This window comes from Styela clava, chromosome 6, assembly GCF_964204865.1.
Source record: "Styela clava chromosome 6, kaStyClav1.hap1.2, whole genome shotgun sequence".
Lineage (NCBI taxonomy): Eukaryota > Metazoa > Chordata > Ascidiacea > Stolidobranchia > Styelidae > Styela > Styela clava.
In genome coordinates, this window is record NC_135255.1 from 9,263,295 (window position 1) to 9,280,711 (window position 17,417).

At 35.7% G+C, this 17,417-nt stretch overlaps 3 protein-coding genes across 4 annotated transcripts; all 3 read left to right on the forward strand.

Annotated features, from left to right (window-relative positions):
* Positions 1-6,351: 6,351 nt before the first annotated feature.
* LOC144424376 (uncharacterized) lies at positions 6,352-9,568 on the forward strand. Of its 2 annotated transcripts, XM_078113628.1 has the most exons (3): positions 6,436-6,547; positions 6,889-6,988; positions 9,339-9,568. In XM_078113628.1, the coding sequence occupies exons 1-3, from the start codon at positions 6,451-6,453 to the stop codon at positions 9,463-9,465; spliced, it is 324 nt and encodes a 107-aa protein (XP_077969754.1). In that variant the 5' UTR covers positions 6,436-6,450; the 3' UTR covers positions 9,466-9,568. The 2 variants fall into 2 exon arrangements, 1 of the variants encoding a protein (XP_077969754.1); XR_013476666.1 differs by lacking the exon at positions 9,339-9,568 and having other exon boundaries at positions 6,352-6,492; positions 6,889-7,340.
* Positions 9,569-11,555: 1,987 nt separating this feature from the next.
* On the forward strand, positions 11,556-13,408 carry LOC120331738 (uncharacterized). The gene has a single exon (XM_078113932.1). The coding sequence runs from the start codon at positions 11,675-11,677 to the stop codon at positions 12,767-12,769; it is 1,095 nt and encodes a 364-aa protein (XP_077970058.1). The 5' UTR covers positions 11,556-11,674; the 3' UTR covers positions 12,770-13,408.
* Positions 13,389-15,537, forward strand: LOC120331306 (uncharacterized). Its single transcript, XM_039398377.2, has 4 exons — positions 13,389-13,529; positions 13,939-14,121; positions 14,319-14,470; positions 15,211-15,537. The coding sequence occupies exons 1-4, from the start codon at positions 13,398-13,400 to the stop codon at positions 15,497-15,499; spliced, it is 756 nt and encodes a 251-aa protein (XP_039254311.2). The 5' UTR covers positions 13,389-13,397; the 3' UTR covers positions 15,500-15,537.
* The last annotated feature ends 1,880 nt before the right edge of the window (positions 15,538-17,417 follow it).

Consider the following 17,417-nt stretch of genomic DNA (forward strand, 5'->3'; position numbering starts at 1 on the left):
TACTACCACCAAAGTTTACGTTTGGGGTAGTCTATGAATTTTTGTAAGATTTGAAATGGTTTTTGGACTATTGTAACTGTCTCATCTTTGTCTTTAATAAATCATATCTGCTTAAATTTGCATATGTCTATTTATGTACTATTGTAGTATTTTATTTTTTTTATTTTTTCAGTGTTAAAATTATGTACTAATTAATTCTCATATATAGGCTCATTTAGAATTAAGTATCTATTTTGGAAATGCACTCCTCTTTTTCTACCATTAAATTAATTTAAAACAAAAACCACACCTATGTTACTGTTATAAATGTGTCATTTTTCACAATAAATTCCCAACCCTGATTAGATGAATCCAAAATTTATCCTCGTTTTGTAAATAGTTCTCTATAAACTGAGAGTTAAAAAAAAAGAACCTGTGTCAATTTATGTATTTATTCATGTGTTGTATTGTGTGGTAACTGACTCAGATGACCGTAACTGGTCGTATCGTTACCTCCCAGTCATACCGAAAACTTTTGTTTCACTTATTATGTTATTATTATATTTAATATTATGTGTTTTCTGGTTGACGAAATAATAAATTCTCTCTCTCTTTGTTCAGTGGTTTGGCGATGACTTTTAGCAAAAATTGGGATTAGGCTATTGTTGTGGTTGAGAAGGCTAGATAAATAGAACTTTTGATATATTTAGCGTTGTTGTTGATTTAGTGCTCATACAATCAATTAATATGATGATATATTTAGCATGCTTAGATGAAAATGATAAATTGAGACATCCTTTGCTCGTCGAGTACCGTACGGTACCGGTATGCCTTCCGACATATAAGCACGTTTTCTTGTCACTTTGTTACCAATTGCACAGTACAGCAGCAGGTATTGTAACCAAACACATTTAATTTAATATATTTATCCATACAATTGAAGTTGTTAGTACAAACAGCCACCTTTCCATCTCCCAATACAAGAAGAGCCTTCGCACAGTTGCAGGCTAACCCGTTAACCACCGTCGCATGGCGAGTGGTCCATGGCGAGTTAGCCCTCATGGCGAGTTAGCCTCCACCCGTTGAGAAGACGCAAGGATAAAAAAAAAGTGGATGCAAAAAAAGAAGGTAGTGGGTGCATCCTATTTTGCAGAGAAGAGAGACTATACAGTCAGACAGGGGTCTCGTGTAGTTTCGTACCGGTACCTAACGTACCGTACTTCTAGTAGGCGTAACATAACAATTTTTTGACATGCCAATCCTAACCCTCACCTGACTACGCCATCCAAAAATTACGTTACTACGACGTCATAGAGCTTGCCAAATTCTCGTACGATTGCCCGAAATGGCATCGGCGCCGACGATAAAGAACTGACTAACGTCCGCGATCCCTCTCCTATCGGGATTGTTGCGACGAGAAAACGAGAGAAATGGCTGTGCGATTTCGGGTTCTCGTCTGCGCGTCTTGGATGACAGTTCGCATAGTTTGAAGACCTGACATTTCAATTATGAATGAGCGAATTTTTGAATCCACTTTCGTAGACATTTATTTGAAGGATAGAATTGTGACGTGTGGAACAATTTACAGATCTCCCTTATCAGATAGTCAAAGCAATAATCAATTTATTAGTATTCTGGAATCGACACTCCAAACCTTATCGAAAAATTGTATTATCATGGGAGACCTCAATTATAATCTTCTGGAAACAAACAAGACTGTAGATGAATTTTGTGAGCTGATGAATTCGGCTTCATTTTACCCTGTGGTGTCAAAGCCAACTCGAATCACTCAAAGCAGCTCTACAATCATTGACCATATTTGGACAAACATCTTTGATTGTAAACCCCGCAGTGCAATAATAGTGGATCCTATTTCAGACCACCTGCCAGTCCTGGTTTGCATTCCATTAAGAAAAAAACTTCGCAAGGCAGAAAACGAATACTTCAGGCAATATAATATCTCAAATTTAGATAATTTTAAACTCATGTTAGAACAAAGTGACTTTTCTGCTGTGTTCAGCAAAACAGATCCTGATATAGCCTTCAGAATTTTTAATGAGTATTTTTCTGAATCTTTTAAAACTTGCTTCCCTCTGAAGAAAAGAAATATTAAAAATAATAATAAATGGTTTGACAAGGAACTCTTAAAAATGCAGAAAAAAAAGCATAAACTATACAAAAACTATCTTACTGAAAAATCAGAGCAGACCAAATTTAAATATTCAGAATGCAAGAAAAAATATGAGAAATTGATAACTGCTAAGAAACAAAATTATTACAAGTCATTACTAGGTAGACATCGTAATGATCTTAAGAAAACTTGGCGTACTATGAACGATCTGCTTGGGCGTTCTAAACCAAATCTAACAAAAGTATTTTCTATTAACGGCCAGGAAACCTCGGATCCTGTCGAAATAGCAGATCATTTTAACTCGCACTTTTCTACAATTGGAAATAAAATGGTCGAACGGTTTACTCATACTAGAAGGGATGACTTTAAGCAATATATGGGGCATCCCAGTAAAACCTCCATGTTTCTTGCCCCGACAACAGCTTTCGAAGTCCAAAATATTCTGAAATCTTTTCGACCCAAAACCAGTTGTGGAATAGATGGAATTCCCTTTAAAGTTATACGAATGATGCCCTGGAATTGTATTTGTGCTCTCGCACATATCTTTAACTGCTCATTACAATCTGGTAAATACATAGACCAGTTCAAATTATCCAAAGTTATGCCATTGTTCAAAAAAGGAAATGCAAAAGATGTAAAAAACTACCGACCGATCAGCTTACTTCCCGCATTTTCAAAAATTCTAGAAAAAATTATGTACAAACGACTCAACCATTTCCTAGACCAAAAAAATTTCTTTTATTCACAACAATTTGGCTTTCGTCAAAATCATTCAACATCTCATGCAACATCCCTGCTTGTCAGTAAAATTCTAGAAGGATTTGATAAGAATGAGTATACTCTCAGTATGTTCTTGGACCTTTCCAAGGCATTTGATAGTATTGACCATGACATATTACTAGCCAAATTGCACCATATTGGCGTTAGAGGTCAGAGTTATAATTGGTTTAAAAGCTACTTATCAGGAAGGAAACAAGTAGTTATATACAATGATGTAACATCTAGCACATACTGTAATTTGACTGTAGGTACTTTACAAGGTTCTATTTTGGCTCCATTATGTTTTTCAATCATTATTAACGACTTTCCGAATTCTCTTCTTCACTCTGATATCATACTTTTTGCTGATGACTCAACGCCATATCTTCGAGGCAAAAACTTGCCTGAACTTTTGACCAAGGCAAATACCGACTTAGAAAATATTCAAGCTTGGTTGTCTGCGAACAAACTCACTATTAATGTCGATAAAACTAAATATATGATATTTAGCACACCGAAGCAAAAGTGTCCAACTCTGCAACAAAATTTGGAATTAAATGGAATAAATATAGAAAGAGTTAATCAGACTCGCTTTCTGGGTGTAACGATCGATGATAAATTGTCTTGGAAACAACACACCAATATGGTTCTATCGAAAACAAGGTCGTCTCTTAGTGCCATTACGAAAATAGCCAACTACTTAAATACATCTTGTTTAATATCTCTATACCACTCTCTGATAGAAAGCCATATTCGTTATTGTGCCTCAGCTTATGTTCATCGCCAATCGTCCATTCTCAAAAAAATTCAAAGTGTTTGCAATCGCTTTATTAGAAGAGTTTTTCATAGAGGTAATCGCGAAAAAATTGATGACTTATTTAAAGAGCATAGGCTACTACGAGTTGTGGATTTAGCTAAATTCGAACTATGTAATATGATGTTCTCTTGTCACATTGGAGAGCTTCCGTCCAGCCTGAACAGCCTGTTCCAAGCAAACCCAAATTCAAACAGCAGAAATAAAGATAATTTTTTTATTCCATTTGTCAGTAAAAGTATTTCACAAGAATCAATCGCAATATGTGGACCAAAAGCTTGGAATTCCCTACCCGATGACATCAAAAATTCAAAATCGAACTCAGAATTTCGTTCCAAACTTAAACAATATATATTATCATCATATTAGCAATTTCCTCTGCTTTGAACATGTTACTGTTTGGAGATTATTTTTTTAAGGTCAGTTCAACACTGAAAGGGAGAGCTGTTGATTATTTGGATTGAATGAACTATCAGGAAACTGTCCTCCTCTTCAGTCACCATAACCCAGCTGACAATTTCAATAACTCCACAGGATACTTCACCCGGATTCAATATAGAACAATGGACTGAATTAATAACTAGCACACCATTCTAATTTCATTATCATGCGTAATTAGACAACAACAAAAGCACAGCAATTTAGGTTATAGATAGAATGCTCAAATAGTAGGGAGTAGGGACAATGGTTTTTGTTTGAGTAGCATGCTGTTCAATTTATTTCCATTGTTGCTACCTATCACCGAATCACACTTTTTCTTCTGCTCATCCCAGGATACCATATAATTTTATTATTTTAATTTACATTGGAAAATCCATGACATGGTAAAATGGCTTCTCTTTATAACTTATCATTCCCTATCCCACTGTACCTTTATACCTTTCTAATCTTCTGGCTGAAATGCAACCATAATAGGTTTTGTGGAAATGCTTTTTATTAATTTTTTTTATTTTTTTTTGAAACTTCATTGTTTTTGGCTGAATCCAGAATTTCAAAAAAAACCTTATAATAGTGAGTCATTTGATACAGATTCAGATTCAGATTCAGATATTTTATTTCGTCATGCAAGAATCAATATGAGGCAAAAGAAAACACAGTAAACTGAAAAAACGAAAAACATTGATTCATTGCAATTGACGCGGGGTCGCGAATAGACTCAATGAGTCATCTAGTCAGCGACACCTTGGTGCTGTATTAAAGCAGCAAATATAGCAATGAAGCATATAGAACAACAAAAAAGCGAAAATTTATCTTCAGAAATACACAAATCATTGAAATACAACAATAGATTCGAAATAAAATACACAAATCATGGAAAGACAACAGTGGTTTCGACAACAAAAAAGGAAAAATTATCTTCAAAAATACAAAAATCATGGAAAGACAACAATAGATCCGAAATAAAATACACAAATCATGGAAAGACAACAATAGATTCGAAATAAATTTAATTGTAAATAACCACACTACAAGAACCGCCAGTACGATTCATTCAGAAGAAGGCTCATTAGCGACATCTGGTGTTTAAGATGCGCATCGATGAATTCAAAACATAAAATAATGCTGAGTCATACGACCCAGCACTAAAAAGGACTGAAGTAGCGTCCCAAGCAACTGGGTTGCCGTTTGATAGCAATTATATGTGGAAAGTAGACGACGACGAGTTTCCGGCACAGTAAGGTGAAGTACCGGTATGCACTATATAAATTGCACATGAGAAGTTGGCAAAAAATGACATAGTAAAACATGAAACAGCCAGCAAAACAGGTACAGCATTCAGCTGTCATATAAAAAAAAAATAATGGATACAGCTGTTCAGTAGAGGAACATGGATGGGTACAGGAAACTTACTTATAACGGAACAAGTTAGACTGCTAGCACCTATAAGCTTCAAGGTATAAAGTTTTCAATTTACATTTAAAAGAATTATAGTTACTTGTACGAATTGTTTCAGGAAGCAAATTCCATAACTTTACTCCAATGAACTTGATTGAGCGTTGGGTTAGTTTGGTTGAAAAACGATTCAAAAAATATGAGCAACTGGTCGAGGACCTTGTTCCATATGAGTGAACATCACTCTGCTTCATAAAATAATTAGTGAATGCAGGAGGGAGTTTTTTGTTGTGATGTTGGTGCATTATTTTTAGCACTTCGAATTTATGCATATCCACCATTTTAATTATGCGAATACTGTGGTAAATAGGAGTCAGATGAGTGCGATAACCGACATTGGAGATAGCGCGAATTGCTCGATTCTGCATAATTTCAATATTACGTAATAAATTTTTATCAGCCAAGCCCCATGCAACAATGCCATATTGAATGTGTGACTGAAATAAGGAGTGGTAGATCATACGTAATGTTGTGAGTGAAGCAAATCGCCGAAGTCTATATAGTATCCCAACTGACTTGGATAGTTTAACAGCCAGTTTGGATATTTGAATGTCCCACTTCATTTTGTTATCAATATGAATACCCAGATATTTATAGAAATTTACATTTTCAAGTTCTGTGTCATCAATTTGGACTACTAAACCATTTTGTGCTTTACTTTTAGGTGATATTAACATAGTTTTAGATTTATTTATGTTTATTGTTAATTTGTTTGATCGCATCCAGTTTGCTACTTTAGCAATTTCAGTGTTCACCCTTAATTCAAGGGCTGCACAGGATTTGTCACTGTCAAGGAGATTGGTATCATCTGCAAATAATTTCGAGAATAATGAAGAAGAATAAGTTATGTCATTAACATATACTAAAAATAACAATGGACCCAAACAGCTACCTTGTGGAACTCCATGAGTCACTGGTAAGGGAGGAGAACAATAAGAACCTACTTGAACATACTGTGATCGACCGCTTAAGTAACTAGAAATGAGTTTATTTGCTATACCCCTAATACCATAATGTTTCAACTTGTAAATCAGGATGTCATGATTTACAGTATCGAAAGCTTTTTTTAAGTCTAAAAAAGTTGCACTAACATACTCTTTCTTTTCTAGTCTATCATAGATAAATGATGTAGTGTCTAAAATAGCATGCGATGTGGAATGACTGTTTTGAAAACCGAATTGAGATTTATTTATGACATCATATTTATTGAAAAAACTAGTAAGCCTCTTATGAATCAGTCGTTCAAAAATTTTATCAATCGTTGAAAGGATTGATATCGGTCTATAATTTGACACGAGTTTTTTATTTCCAGATTTTAGAAGAGGAATTACTCTTGCAATTTTGAGAGAAGAAGGAAATATGCCGAGAGAGAGTGAGCAATTGAAGAACTCTGTCAGACATGGAGCGATGAGGTCAGCAACTAATTTAAGAAAGCGAGCTGGAATATTATCTGGCCCAACTGTCTTCCTATCCTTCAAATTTTGAATTTCTACCAACAATTCATTAGAAGTAGTCGGACTCAAAAATATAGACTGGCTCAGAGGATTATGAAGAAGTTGTTTGAAGTTACCCGAATCATTAGAAAACTTTTCTGAGAGGCTGGACCCTATGGTTGAGAAGTACTCATTAAATTCAGTTGATATCGAAAAGTCATCTTTGGTGATACTGCCATTTTTCAGATAAATTTCCTTAACTTTTTGTCTTGATTTATTATGCGTGTGCGTAATTTGGTTAACTATTTGCCATGTCGATCTCGGGTTGCCTCTGTTTAGGGCAATAAGGTTTTGGTAATAAATTTGCTTTGCTCTATCTACAGTTCTTGTCAGAACATTCCGATAATTTTTAAAGTACGAGCATTGAGAGCTGTTACCCCTCAAAAAATGAGATTTGAATAATTTATTTTTGCGTCGAATACAAGTAATCAATCCTTTAGTTAGCCAGGGTTTTAGTCTTATCCTTTTCTGACGACGTGAAAGTGGTTGTAAAGGGGCATGTCGATCAATCAAAGAAACAAATGATTGTACAAATTCGTCAAAGACACTGTCAAAGTTTTGTGAATTTAATTGAAGTGTGGTGAATTGGTTGTTAAGAATGCCTGTTATATCTGAACGAAAAGTGTCCAGAGAGAATGTGGACATGTCCCTTGACAATACACAATTATTAGAAGATGTTGGTTTTATGCCATTCAGGCAACACAAAATCGGAAAATGGTCTGTGATATCAGACAGAATGACATAAGAATTGATTTGTGAATTGCCCATATTAGTGTAGATGTGGTCAATTAACGTTGCTGAAGTACGACTTATTCTAGTGGGCTTTGTTATCAGGGAAGTGGCATTATGCGACATAAGCATGTTAACATAATTGGCAACTTGGGTATTAGTAGAAGTTGAAAATAAATTAATATTAAAATCCCCTACAATCAAAAAGTGTTTATGTGCCATTTTGGATAAAGATGTTTCAAATGCATCAGTAAAATTTAAAATATCATTGCGAGGATGTTTATATATAACGCCGATTACTAGGTTATTGCAAGTGTTCACCAAACTGACTTCGAACCACAGATTTTCGCAGTTAGAATAATTATTAAGGTCAAGCTCTGTAATTTCAGAGTAGGTGATATCATCTCTTATAAATGCACCAACACCACCTGCTTTAGTGGCAGATGGCGCATGTATGAAGCTGTACCCATCAATAGGTATATTAAAATCATGGTTATCAGATAATTTTGTTTCACTTATTGCAATTATATGTGGAGGTGAAGAAAAATTGGATAGAAGCGTGGTCAATTCATCTAAATTTTTCATGAGGGATCTGATATTCACATGAAAAATACTTAAGTTTGACAGGGTTTGAATTGAATATAAATTTGCAACTTCCACATTGTTGCATGTGACAGAATTATCAAGATGATCTAATTGGAATTCACTATTACTAACACTACTACAAGCCATTTAAAAGGGTGAGAAAAAAAAATTGTAAGGAAAATACAGAATCTAGGAAAGTCAAACATATATAACTATCAATAATTGTATAGACATACAACTGAATTATTATTATTATTACGACCAGACATAAAATCAAAAAACCTACTTGATGAATGAAAGGTCATCTTCAGTGACAATAGGGATGGTTTTTGTCATTGAGTTCTTTTTAATGAGTACCCTCCCATTGTGCGTCCATAAAAATTTATATCCACAAATGACTTTGAGATCTTTGGCTTTATAAAATAAGTCTTTATTAGTGTCGGTTAAATTTTCCACCACAAAAATTTTGGTGGATGATGGTAATTGTGGAAAGTCGGTACGAAAGTTGGCTGTTCTTAGCTGACGACGATTTTTTAAAATATTATGTCTGGTTTTTCGGTTGACAAACTTTACTATGATCGGTGATGGTTTCTTCTTGTTGTTTTTCGACATCCTGTGGCAGTTCGATATGTCGAATGGTTGAAGTGATACATTGATTCGAGCTGCTACTTTCATGATTATGTTTTCGCAGTCTTCATCTGTGGAGTATGGGATGTTGTGAAACTCTAGATTATCTAGTCTAGATCTGCGCTCTTGATCTTGCTGGCGTTCGGTCAAGATATCTATTTCTTCTTCAAGATCTTCGACGATAAGTTCGAGTTCGCGAATTTTTTTGTTATTTTTTGCTGTTTTGTTGTTCAGATCCTTATAGTTTGCACTAAGGTCATCAAATTTTTTTGAAATGAAGTCCTGGCTTCTTTTAATCTCTCCCACTTCATCTTTTATTATACTGAAGGAGGACAGCTGGGTTTTCACTTCCTTCAGTGAATCATCCAGTGAAGACAAGGACTGCTGGATGCCAGTGCTGGTGGGAGTGGTTAAAGAGACATCTTGAGCAAGTCTTTCCAGATGTTGTTCAATGATTGCTGGTATTTCTAAACGCAATGTTTTTAATATTGTGCTTTCAAGCACTGTAACCAAATCAGAGATTTTACTCTCCGACAATTTTGGCACTGTAAAAGTACTACCAGCTTGTCGATCGGTGGGGCTTTTGCGTTTTGGAGGGTCTGGAGGAACATCACAAGATTTTGAAGTTGACATCTTTCCAGATCCTAAACCACAGGTCGTAACTGATGTTTTGAGTTAAAGTTGGTAGGTTTACTCAGACGTTTCAATTATTCATTGCAGAGAAGATATTATAGACTATAGTAGAGTAGGTACTCCATTAATATAAGTTCATAAAGCTATATCTGCAAACTTGGACAGCAAACTATCATATTTCGCCAAAACCTGTAGGGTCACATTTTGGCCAGAACAGCCATAGACCACTTATAACACTGTCGCCCTTGAGTGGTGCATACCATATATGTACACACCCTTTAAACTTGACCATTCCCGCGTTTTATAGTATGTGGTATCATCACTCAATGGTATTGTACATTCATCCAAATTCTTAATTTTTTTTTTTTAAAAAAAAATTTTATTACTATATTCATATGCATTGTGTTTCATGTTGTGTTGTGTCTCTATTTATAGATGTTGTTTTGTCTAACAAACTCCTTTGTACAAACAGTTTTGTACACTCCACCCATATCCCTGTTACCGCATCCACCCACCCTCCTCGCACAACTGCCTGTATAAAGGACCATATTGTACATATTTGATTTACCCTATTATAATTTATATAAATCAAAGGGGTGTATGCCGCACATCTGTGTTTTAGACCAATATGGTCTTGTGCATACATCCCGTCTTCAGTATTTATAAGTACTTACTCTTTTATATTGCTTTTACGAGACGAATAAACATACATACATACCCGTCAGACAGTACGGTACCCTATATCGGCTTTAGTAAACCGTAAATTTACCGTACCGGTATACTACCTAGAAAGAATTTCATTCACTTCCTTCTTTTAGTTTTCGTGTTTTTCATCTTACGGAAAACTCTTTAACTTTCGGTTTTTAACCACTTCATCCGTATTTTCTTTCAGTCTTCTAGTGTTATCCGGTTGTGACAGATGTAAAACGTAAAAACTCGCCATACATGCCATAGAATCAATACATTAGTGTTGAGCACAGACAGAATTCAGAAACAAAAAAGGACTCAGAGTTTTCAGTACTGCAGTATGGGATCAAGAGTGTGAACATTTTTGTTTGCCCGAAGACTCAACGGGGGGTCTTACTACTTACTGAATACAGCGCGAAACACCGCAAAGAGCGCAAAATAGCGCGAAACAGCGCAAAATAGCGCGAAACAGAATGAAACCAGCGCAAAACAGAGGGAAACAGCGCAAAACAGGAGACGCAGTCATTACCACCTCCTGCCACGAAAGAACCACGGCGCCTCTCGCCGTGGTTTTATGGCGCTATTTCCGGTATATTTACAAGGTTATGTACCGGATTATAGGTTATCATGCAAAATTTTATCTACCTTTTTGGTGCTCCGGAAGTATGTGCAGCAACATGTCGCACAACCTTAATCCGCTACACACACACATACTATTTTCAGGTTGTGCGCTATCTTGATGCACATACTTCCGGAGGTCCCTTTTTACCTAACCCTAACCCTAAAGCCAACCATATCCTTATGGAAAATGTTTTAAATTATGGTACCCAAAATGTGTCACCAGCAGGGGCAGACCTGCCATTACAGCATCGGTACAGCATTACTGGCTACATACGTTGGTTTGTGTTTTTAATTTGCTGCCAAGGCGCCCCGAACTCATCGCAAAATTTTTTTCTGCTTCACGCTGTTTCCCTTTGTTTTGCGCTCTTCCGCGCTGTTTTGCGCTGTTTCCCCACTGTTTTGCGCCGTTTCCCTCTGTTTTGCGCTCTTTGCGGTGTTTCGCGCTGTATTCAGTAAGTAGTAAGACCGCTCAACGGGCTCAATATCCCATTTTTGCAGTATTCCCGTATATAGTTATGTGGACCCAGTTTGTTGTAGTTACCGCACCGGTAAGTCATGAATTTGGAAAACATAATGAATAGTCTATATGTACTCTATTTCAGTGTTTATAAATAGACTAGTTATTTAATGCTCAAATTAGTCAATCTTTTATTTATCTGAAAACATTGTTTTATTCAATATTTTAGTCCCTAAACTCTAAATACCTGCCAGTAAACCATCAGCATGGCGGCAAAGAAGGTGGTTCCATATAACATGGATGTTAGATTCCTTTGTCTTGATGCGGAATCAAATACGCATGCACTTCCAGCACTGAAATCTAAAATTGCTGACATTCCCAAGGAAAAAAGAAGTACATTTTTAAATCATAAAGATGAAACTGGGAACCGGCCACTTTTTTATGCGACAATTGGAAGGTCATGTCGTACCATTGAATTTTTGACATCTGAAGGTGGAGATCCAAATCTACATGATGATGATGGCTACACTCCTCTTTTTTACGCGACTGGTGAAAAAGATCATTTGGAGACAGCAAAGTGTTTGCTTGAAAATGGTGCAGATCCAAACTTTATACGTCAACCTGATGGCATTTCTCCAATACTATTTGCTACTTATTTTAAAAAGCCACACATTGTCAAATTGTTATGGCAATATGGTGGGAATCCAAGAATTCCTTCGACGGAAGGAAGAGTTGCTCTCAATGTTGCAGTAATGAATGGAAGTAAAGAGTGTAAATCATTGCTTTGTGATATGGTTCGATGTTTAGATCTGAAAGAGGAGAAAAGGGGAGCGGTGTGTGCGAATTGTAGTTCTTCAGTAGAGAAGCTGAAACGCTGTGGAAAATGCAGTGCGAAATTGTACTGCAGCAAAAACTGTCAAATAGCAGACTGGAAACGAGGTCATAGACAAAGTTGTAAGGGATTTTTGATTGCTAAGGTCGAAGTTGATTCTCTAAAAGATCAGGAGTGGATGTTTACACTTTCTAAAAAACTTGGAGCATCTTGTCCTCCATCAGAGGGAAAAGACTTCAAAACAGATGTTTCTCATCATGTGGGAAAACAATTCATCGTAAGAGTGCACATAGCTGAAGTTCTTAATAATATATCCGATCGAGATAAATTGATCATGGTATATTGTGAAGATCGTTGTCGCACGTATTGGATAAGTGAAGAAGGTGATAAGGAAACTTATGAAAAAATGGAACAAATATTACGTGCAAATGAAAGTAAAAATTATGGCCATTTTTGGGCTGAAATTCATTCTTATAAAGATCCATCGATTAAAATATTCTTTGATCGACCATCTGCACAGAGTTGGTGAATAACAATGATATGATTTTTATATCCATCTCAAGAAGCTGAAATTAATAAGACTGGATTCATCATAAGACTTTGGCATATGTTAGAAAAACGTTTACCGCCAGTCCCTCTTTAATCTATCCAGTAACGCAGTCACACATCATGTTTTACTGATTCTAATGGTTGTATGCCATGCGCCCATCGCAATGAACCAACAGTTTCAACATCCTGTATAAACTTCTTGATTTGCTTTTTGCTGTGTTTGCTTTCAATACTATTTTATTATTTCATATGTAAATAAAATAGCTTTTAGTAATGAACAGTTATTTGTGGGCTATAAAGAATTCAATGAATAGTTTCATCTAATTTTTCTGTGTAACAGGAATTTGTAGCATTAATATGTTATAGATAATTGATCAATACTTTGTTTACTTAAGGTCCTATCACTGAGGCTAAGTATATTGTGTTTTCCAAACGAAAAAATATCAGTGAAAAATGGTATATTCATCTTTTCTATTGATTGAACAAAATCTAAGAATAAAATTAAAAAAAATTGTTTTGTAATTATTGTTTCATAAGCATGTAATTAGGCTTTTGGTTTAGGTGAATTTTGTACTGTAACATTTGTAATTCATTACAAGTGATAAAATATGATGCAAAGGAGTTGGTTAGGTTATATAAGCCTCGGACGTGAAGTCTGCATCTGTGGTTCACCGATAGTCATTCAGAAAAGAACAAGACGTAATCAGTTTAAAATTAATCCAGCGCAGTTGGAACAAAAGGTAAATTCAATTTTGTCAATAATATTATGGTGTATTATAGAAATTTTCCCAAAAGTTAGTAAGTATATAGAAAGTTTGTTAATAATGTGGGAAGTAATTGCTAACATTAGCTAGATATGAACCAAAGAATTAGTAATATAATTATGTAAGCTGATTCGTATTCTGTTGAATTTTATATTGTTGATTTAGGTCCGTCCAGTCAAGAGAACTCTCAGCTCTGATTTCCCACATCTGTTATCGGGGGTGTTTGTTTATAGTGAAAGTATGCAACACTTCAAGAAAACATCTATTTAGTTTTCTATAAATTTCTGATTGCTGTATTTACTTCCCCGTAGTATATGGTGCATGTTGTCTTCATTTTGTTGGGGAAAATTGCATTTTGTGTATATCACAGAAATATTTTTTTCAGATGAACAATTTTATGACAAGAAAAAAAAAATTTAAAAAGTTCAACATGGATGAAGAAGAATTTGTCTCTTCTACCAGATCATCATCAATCACATGTCCCAAGAAAGCAAATACAAAGAAGCTAAGTGAAAATGTCATCATTAGAGAGAGGAATATCAGTAACCTATTAAAAACTGAAATTCAGGTATGTTTTGACTGCAACTCGCAATACTCTTGTGGGACACTCTGGCATCGGTGCTTTTCAAAAACAAATTTTTTTTTTGTGAAATCCTACTATACGTATAATTTGATAAAAAATGACCCCTTCTGAATTGCAAGGTTTCAGCATTATGAAAAATTTGTTTTCTAGAATTTTTATATTCCTTTATTGTTGTTTTACAGAATTTGGTGGAATCTGGAGAACTGGGCAGTGAGGTTCAAGAACTAAATTTAACATTCACCAAATCATCTATGGCATCTCAGGATATTTGTAGAATCTTATGGGAACCAGATAATTCGGCAAAAGATGTGGAAATATATGAAACTTTGAATGGGTAGGTGATTGGCATTGTTATAGCCAAATAAATTTTTCATAAGATAGTCTGCAGTAATGGAGAAACTACAGCCAGTGGCTGGGTTTAGGACTCTTCATTTACGGACGGACTCTTCATTTATATTTCAATATAATATTTTTTGGATAGCACTATAATATCTAAACATGAAATTTCAATTAAAAAGTAAATATTGTATTGAAAGGTCTGACCATCAGGGGATGTGTTTAGCGTCTTTCTTAAATAACCTGACACATGGCTGAACACATGCTTTGAATGTTTTTGGTGTCGTATTTCAATATCAAAATGCGCTTTGATGTTTGGCAGTTTATGCAGCCTTCCTGTGCTGGTCAGGTTTTCCACATCTGATCTGAAGCAACCATAGTGTCATGTCACCCCAACTAACAATACTAGGTAAAGATGTACAATGACTGACAGACTTCACTGAATGGAAGCAGAAAGTTGAATAACAAAAATAAAAACATGTAAGAATTGCGTTTGCATATGACCATGATAAAAGGAAAATTTTCCATGTTTTCCACAGGACAGAGATAAGTTTTTCAATTAGATAAATTATATTCTGATTAGCAACCTCTGGGTAAGCTTCCATTACAAGTCTTGGTATGGTGATAGTTATCACAGCTTATGCCTTATTTTTGAACATGGCTCTAACTGCTATTTTTGATCTTTAGTAGTATTGGCCTTTCCCAGTGCATTTAAATTTTTCATGTAATTTGCAACAGGTTGAGCGGAAGGATTCGACATCTTTTGATATCAAGTCATGTTTTCGGTAATATTCCTAAAATTCAATTTTATATGGATTATGAATCTCAACGATTAGCCATGGCTGACAAAATTTTAAACGAACAAGAACTGGATATCGGACCAGATGCAGATCATGTTGATTCTAACATCGAATCTGATGAAGAAATCAAAAACACTACACAATCTGGAATAAATGATTTAAATTATGACAATTTATATAGTAAACTTGTTAAGTTGAAAAAAACTAATAAAATCGATAAATCTTAGTATACAAGTCTGTAGTCACTTTGAAAATGATAGATGCCAACTGAATTACAATATATGTTTCTAGTTATGACTTCACTAACTGGAGGGAGAATGGAGTATAGAGCCTACATTTTTAAAAAGTTGTATGCACCTTTTTCTAGAGCAAGGGTGGACAAAACATGACATACATGCCCAATGTTCCGTACCAATAGGGCTACCAACCGTCCCAGAAATGACGTCTAGCGTCCCGGGCTGAGCTACGGCTATCCCGAAATTTAACGACAACCAAGGCGTTCTAAAATAAGAATAGGATAAGATTTACATATTTATCCCGGGGGGAGAGGAAAGCCGATAAGACGGATTAACCATATGGCGAACCACGGCCTTTCGTTCGGTAACCGTACCATTCCATGTCGGGTATGGGATTAGTTAGCCACCGACCAGCGGTTACGTGAACCACCTTACGGCGGCGAGGAGTCCAGCAATCCTCTCGCACATGACCATCCCCACATTGGATTCGAACCTGCGGTGGCGAGCGTAATTCTAACGCTTATCACGATGAACCACACCGCCGCGCATTGTCATTGTAAGCGTGTCGGCTTCGTTCAGAACTGGAAACGGATGTAATTCACGCAAATATATTTATCAATAAAACGATTACATCTGTATGGTTTATTCAAATAGGAGTGAGTTGAAATTTGTGGATAAGACATGTTTCGTCCTGAACAATTGCAAAATGGATGATAACATTATATACAGCAGTCACCTTAATTTGAGAGTATCGAAAAGTTAATCCGGTGAGATTTGTTGAAAAATGTAGTCGAAAAAGTTGCGGCGTGTAACAATTTTTTGTGTTTCTTGTTTTTAATTTATAATGCATTGTTAGTGTGAGGCTCTTTTATGAGCATCAAATTTCATTACTCAGTCAGGCTCGCATAGTCGTCCGTTTTATGACGCATTGTAGAAAGCTCTTGTCCTAGGGAGAGTTCATTATTATTATATTTCCGTGAGGATTACAAATTTTAACATAAACTTTGTGAAAACTAACAAAGATCTTCTTAAAGCGGCAAAATCACAATAAAAATACATATTTAAATGCGAGAAAGACTGATTTCTTGTGTTTTTGGTTTAAAAATTAAATCTACGTAGCACAAATTGTATATTTCCCCTGCTTTAGTTTTTATGCGTCAAAGACTCAACATTTCACAAGTCTCTTTGATTATTATAAAATTATTTACAGTTTGTGAAAGTAACGCTGCACGGCGCGCACTGTTGCTTTTGACGTGCTTCGTGTTCCACAAGCTTCTGTTGCATCAATTTTCAAATTCTAGACCAGGGTGGTCCAAACCCAGGCCCGCGGGCCACATGTAGTCCGCCGCTTCATTATCTATGGGATGGCCCGCGTCACATTCGGAGATTGATCAAAACATCGCATTCCGTGTTGTTTCGTAATAAAATTAATCAGAAAAATCTTTTGACATATTGTTACATCACTAATGTCACTAAATTGACTAGTGTTATGGCTATCTGAGGCAACTAGCGAAGTTGAATGAGATGCTAGGCAGTCTAAATTATTATCTGGCTTTCTATCTTTTTGGTCGGGAATATATGCTTACAATATAGGCATCATAGAAAACTAAAAATAGAATGCAGATTCTATTAGCTTGGGATAGCTATGTCTGATAACTATGTGTTTGCACAATGAAAAGCGTTTGTTTTTGTATTGCACTGTTTACCCATTCTTGGCACTATTGTGGCCCGCGGAGCCGACAACCTTGGACCACCCTGGTCTTCTAGACATTAAGGTGTCCCGGAATGGTTTAACACGAAGTTGGCAACCCTACGTACCATAATGGTTTGGTAAAAAGTAATTTACGTTGGCACTCAACCACATTGAAGTCAACCAAGTCTTGCAGACGTTTTCCAACGAAATTCTTTA

What these genes read in the sequence shown, in the direction of transcription:
- LOC144424376 (XM_078113628.1), top strand. Translation starts at nt 6,451, where the DNA reads ATGGACCCAAACAGCTACCTTGTGGAACTCCATGAGTCACTGGTAAGG. An exon ending in TACTGTGATCGACCGCTTAA is followed by an intron (nt 6,548 to 6,888) that starts GTAACTAGAAAT and finishes TTTTATTTCCAG; the next exon opens with ATTTTAGAAGAGGAATTACT. An exon ending in GTCAGACATGGAGCGATGAG is followed by an intron (nt 6,989 to 9,338) that starts GTCAGCAACTAA and finishes ATTATACTGAAG; the next exon opens with GAGGACAGCTGGGTTTTCAC.
- LOC120331738 (XM_078113932.1), top strand. Translation starts at nt 11,675, where the DNA reads ATGGCGGCAAAGAAGGTGGTTCCATATAACATGGATGTTAGATTCCTT.
- LOC120331306 (XM_039398377.2), top strand. Translation starts at nt 13,398, where the DNA reads ATGATGCAAAGGAGTTGGTTAGGTTATATAAGCCTCGGACGTGAAGTC. An exon ending in CAGCGCAGTTGGAACAAAAG is followed by an intron (nt 13,530 to 13,938) that starts GTAAATTCAATT and finishes TATTTTTTTCAG; the next exon opens with ATGAACAATTTTATGACAAG. An exon ending in TATTAAAAACTGAAATTCAG is followed by an intron (nt 14,122 to 14,318) that starts GTATGTTTTGAC and finishes GTTGTTTTACAG; the next exon opens with AATTTGGTGGAATCTGGAGA.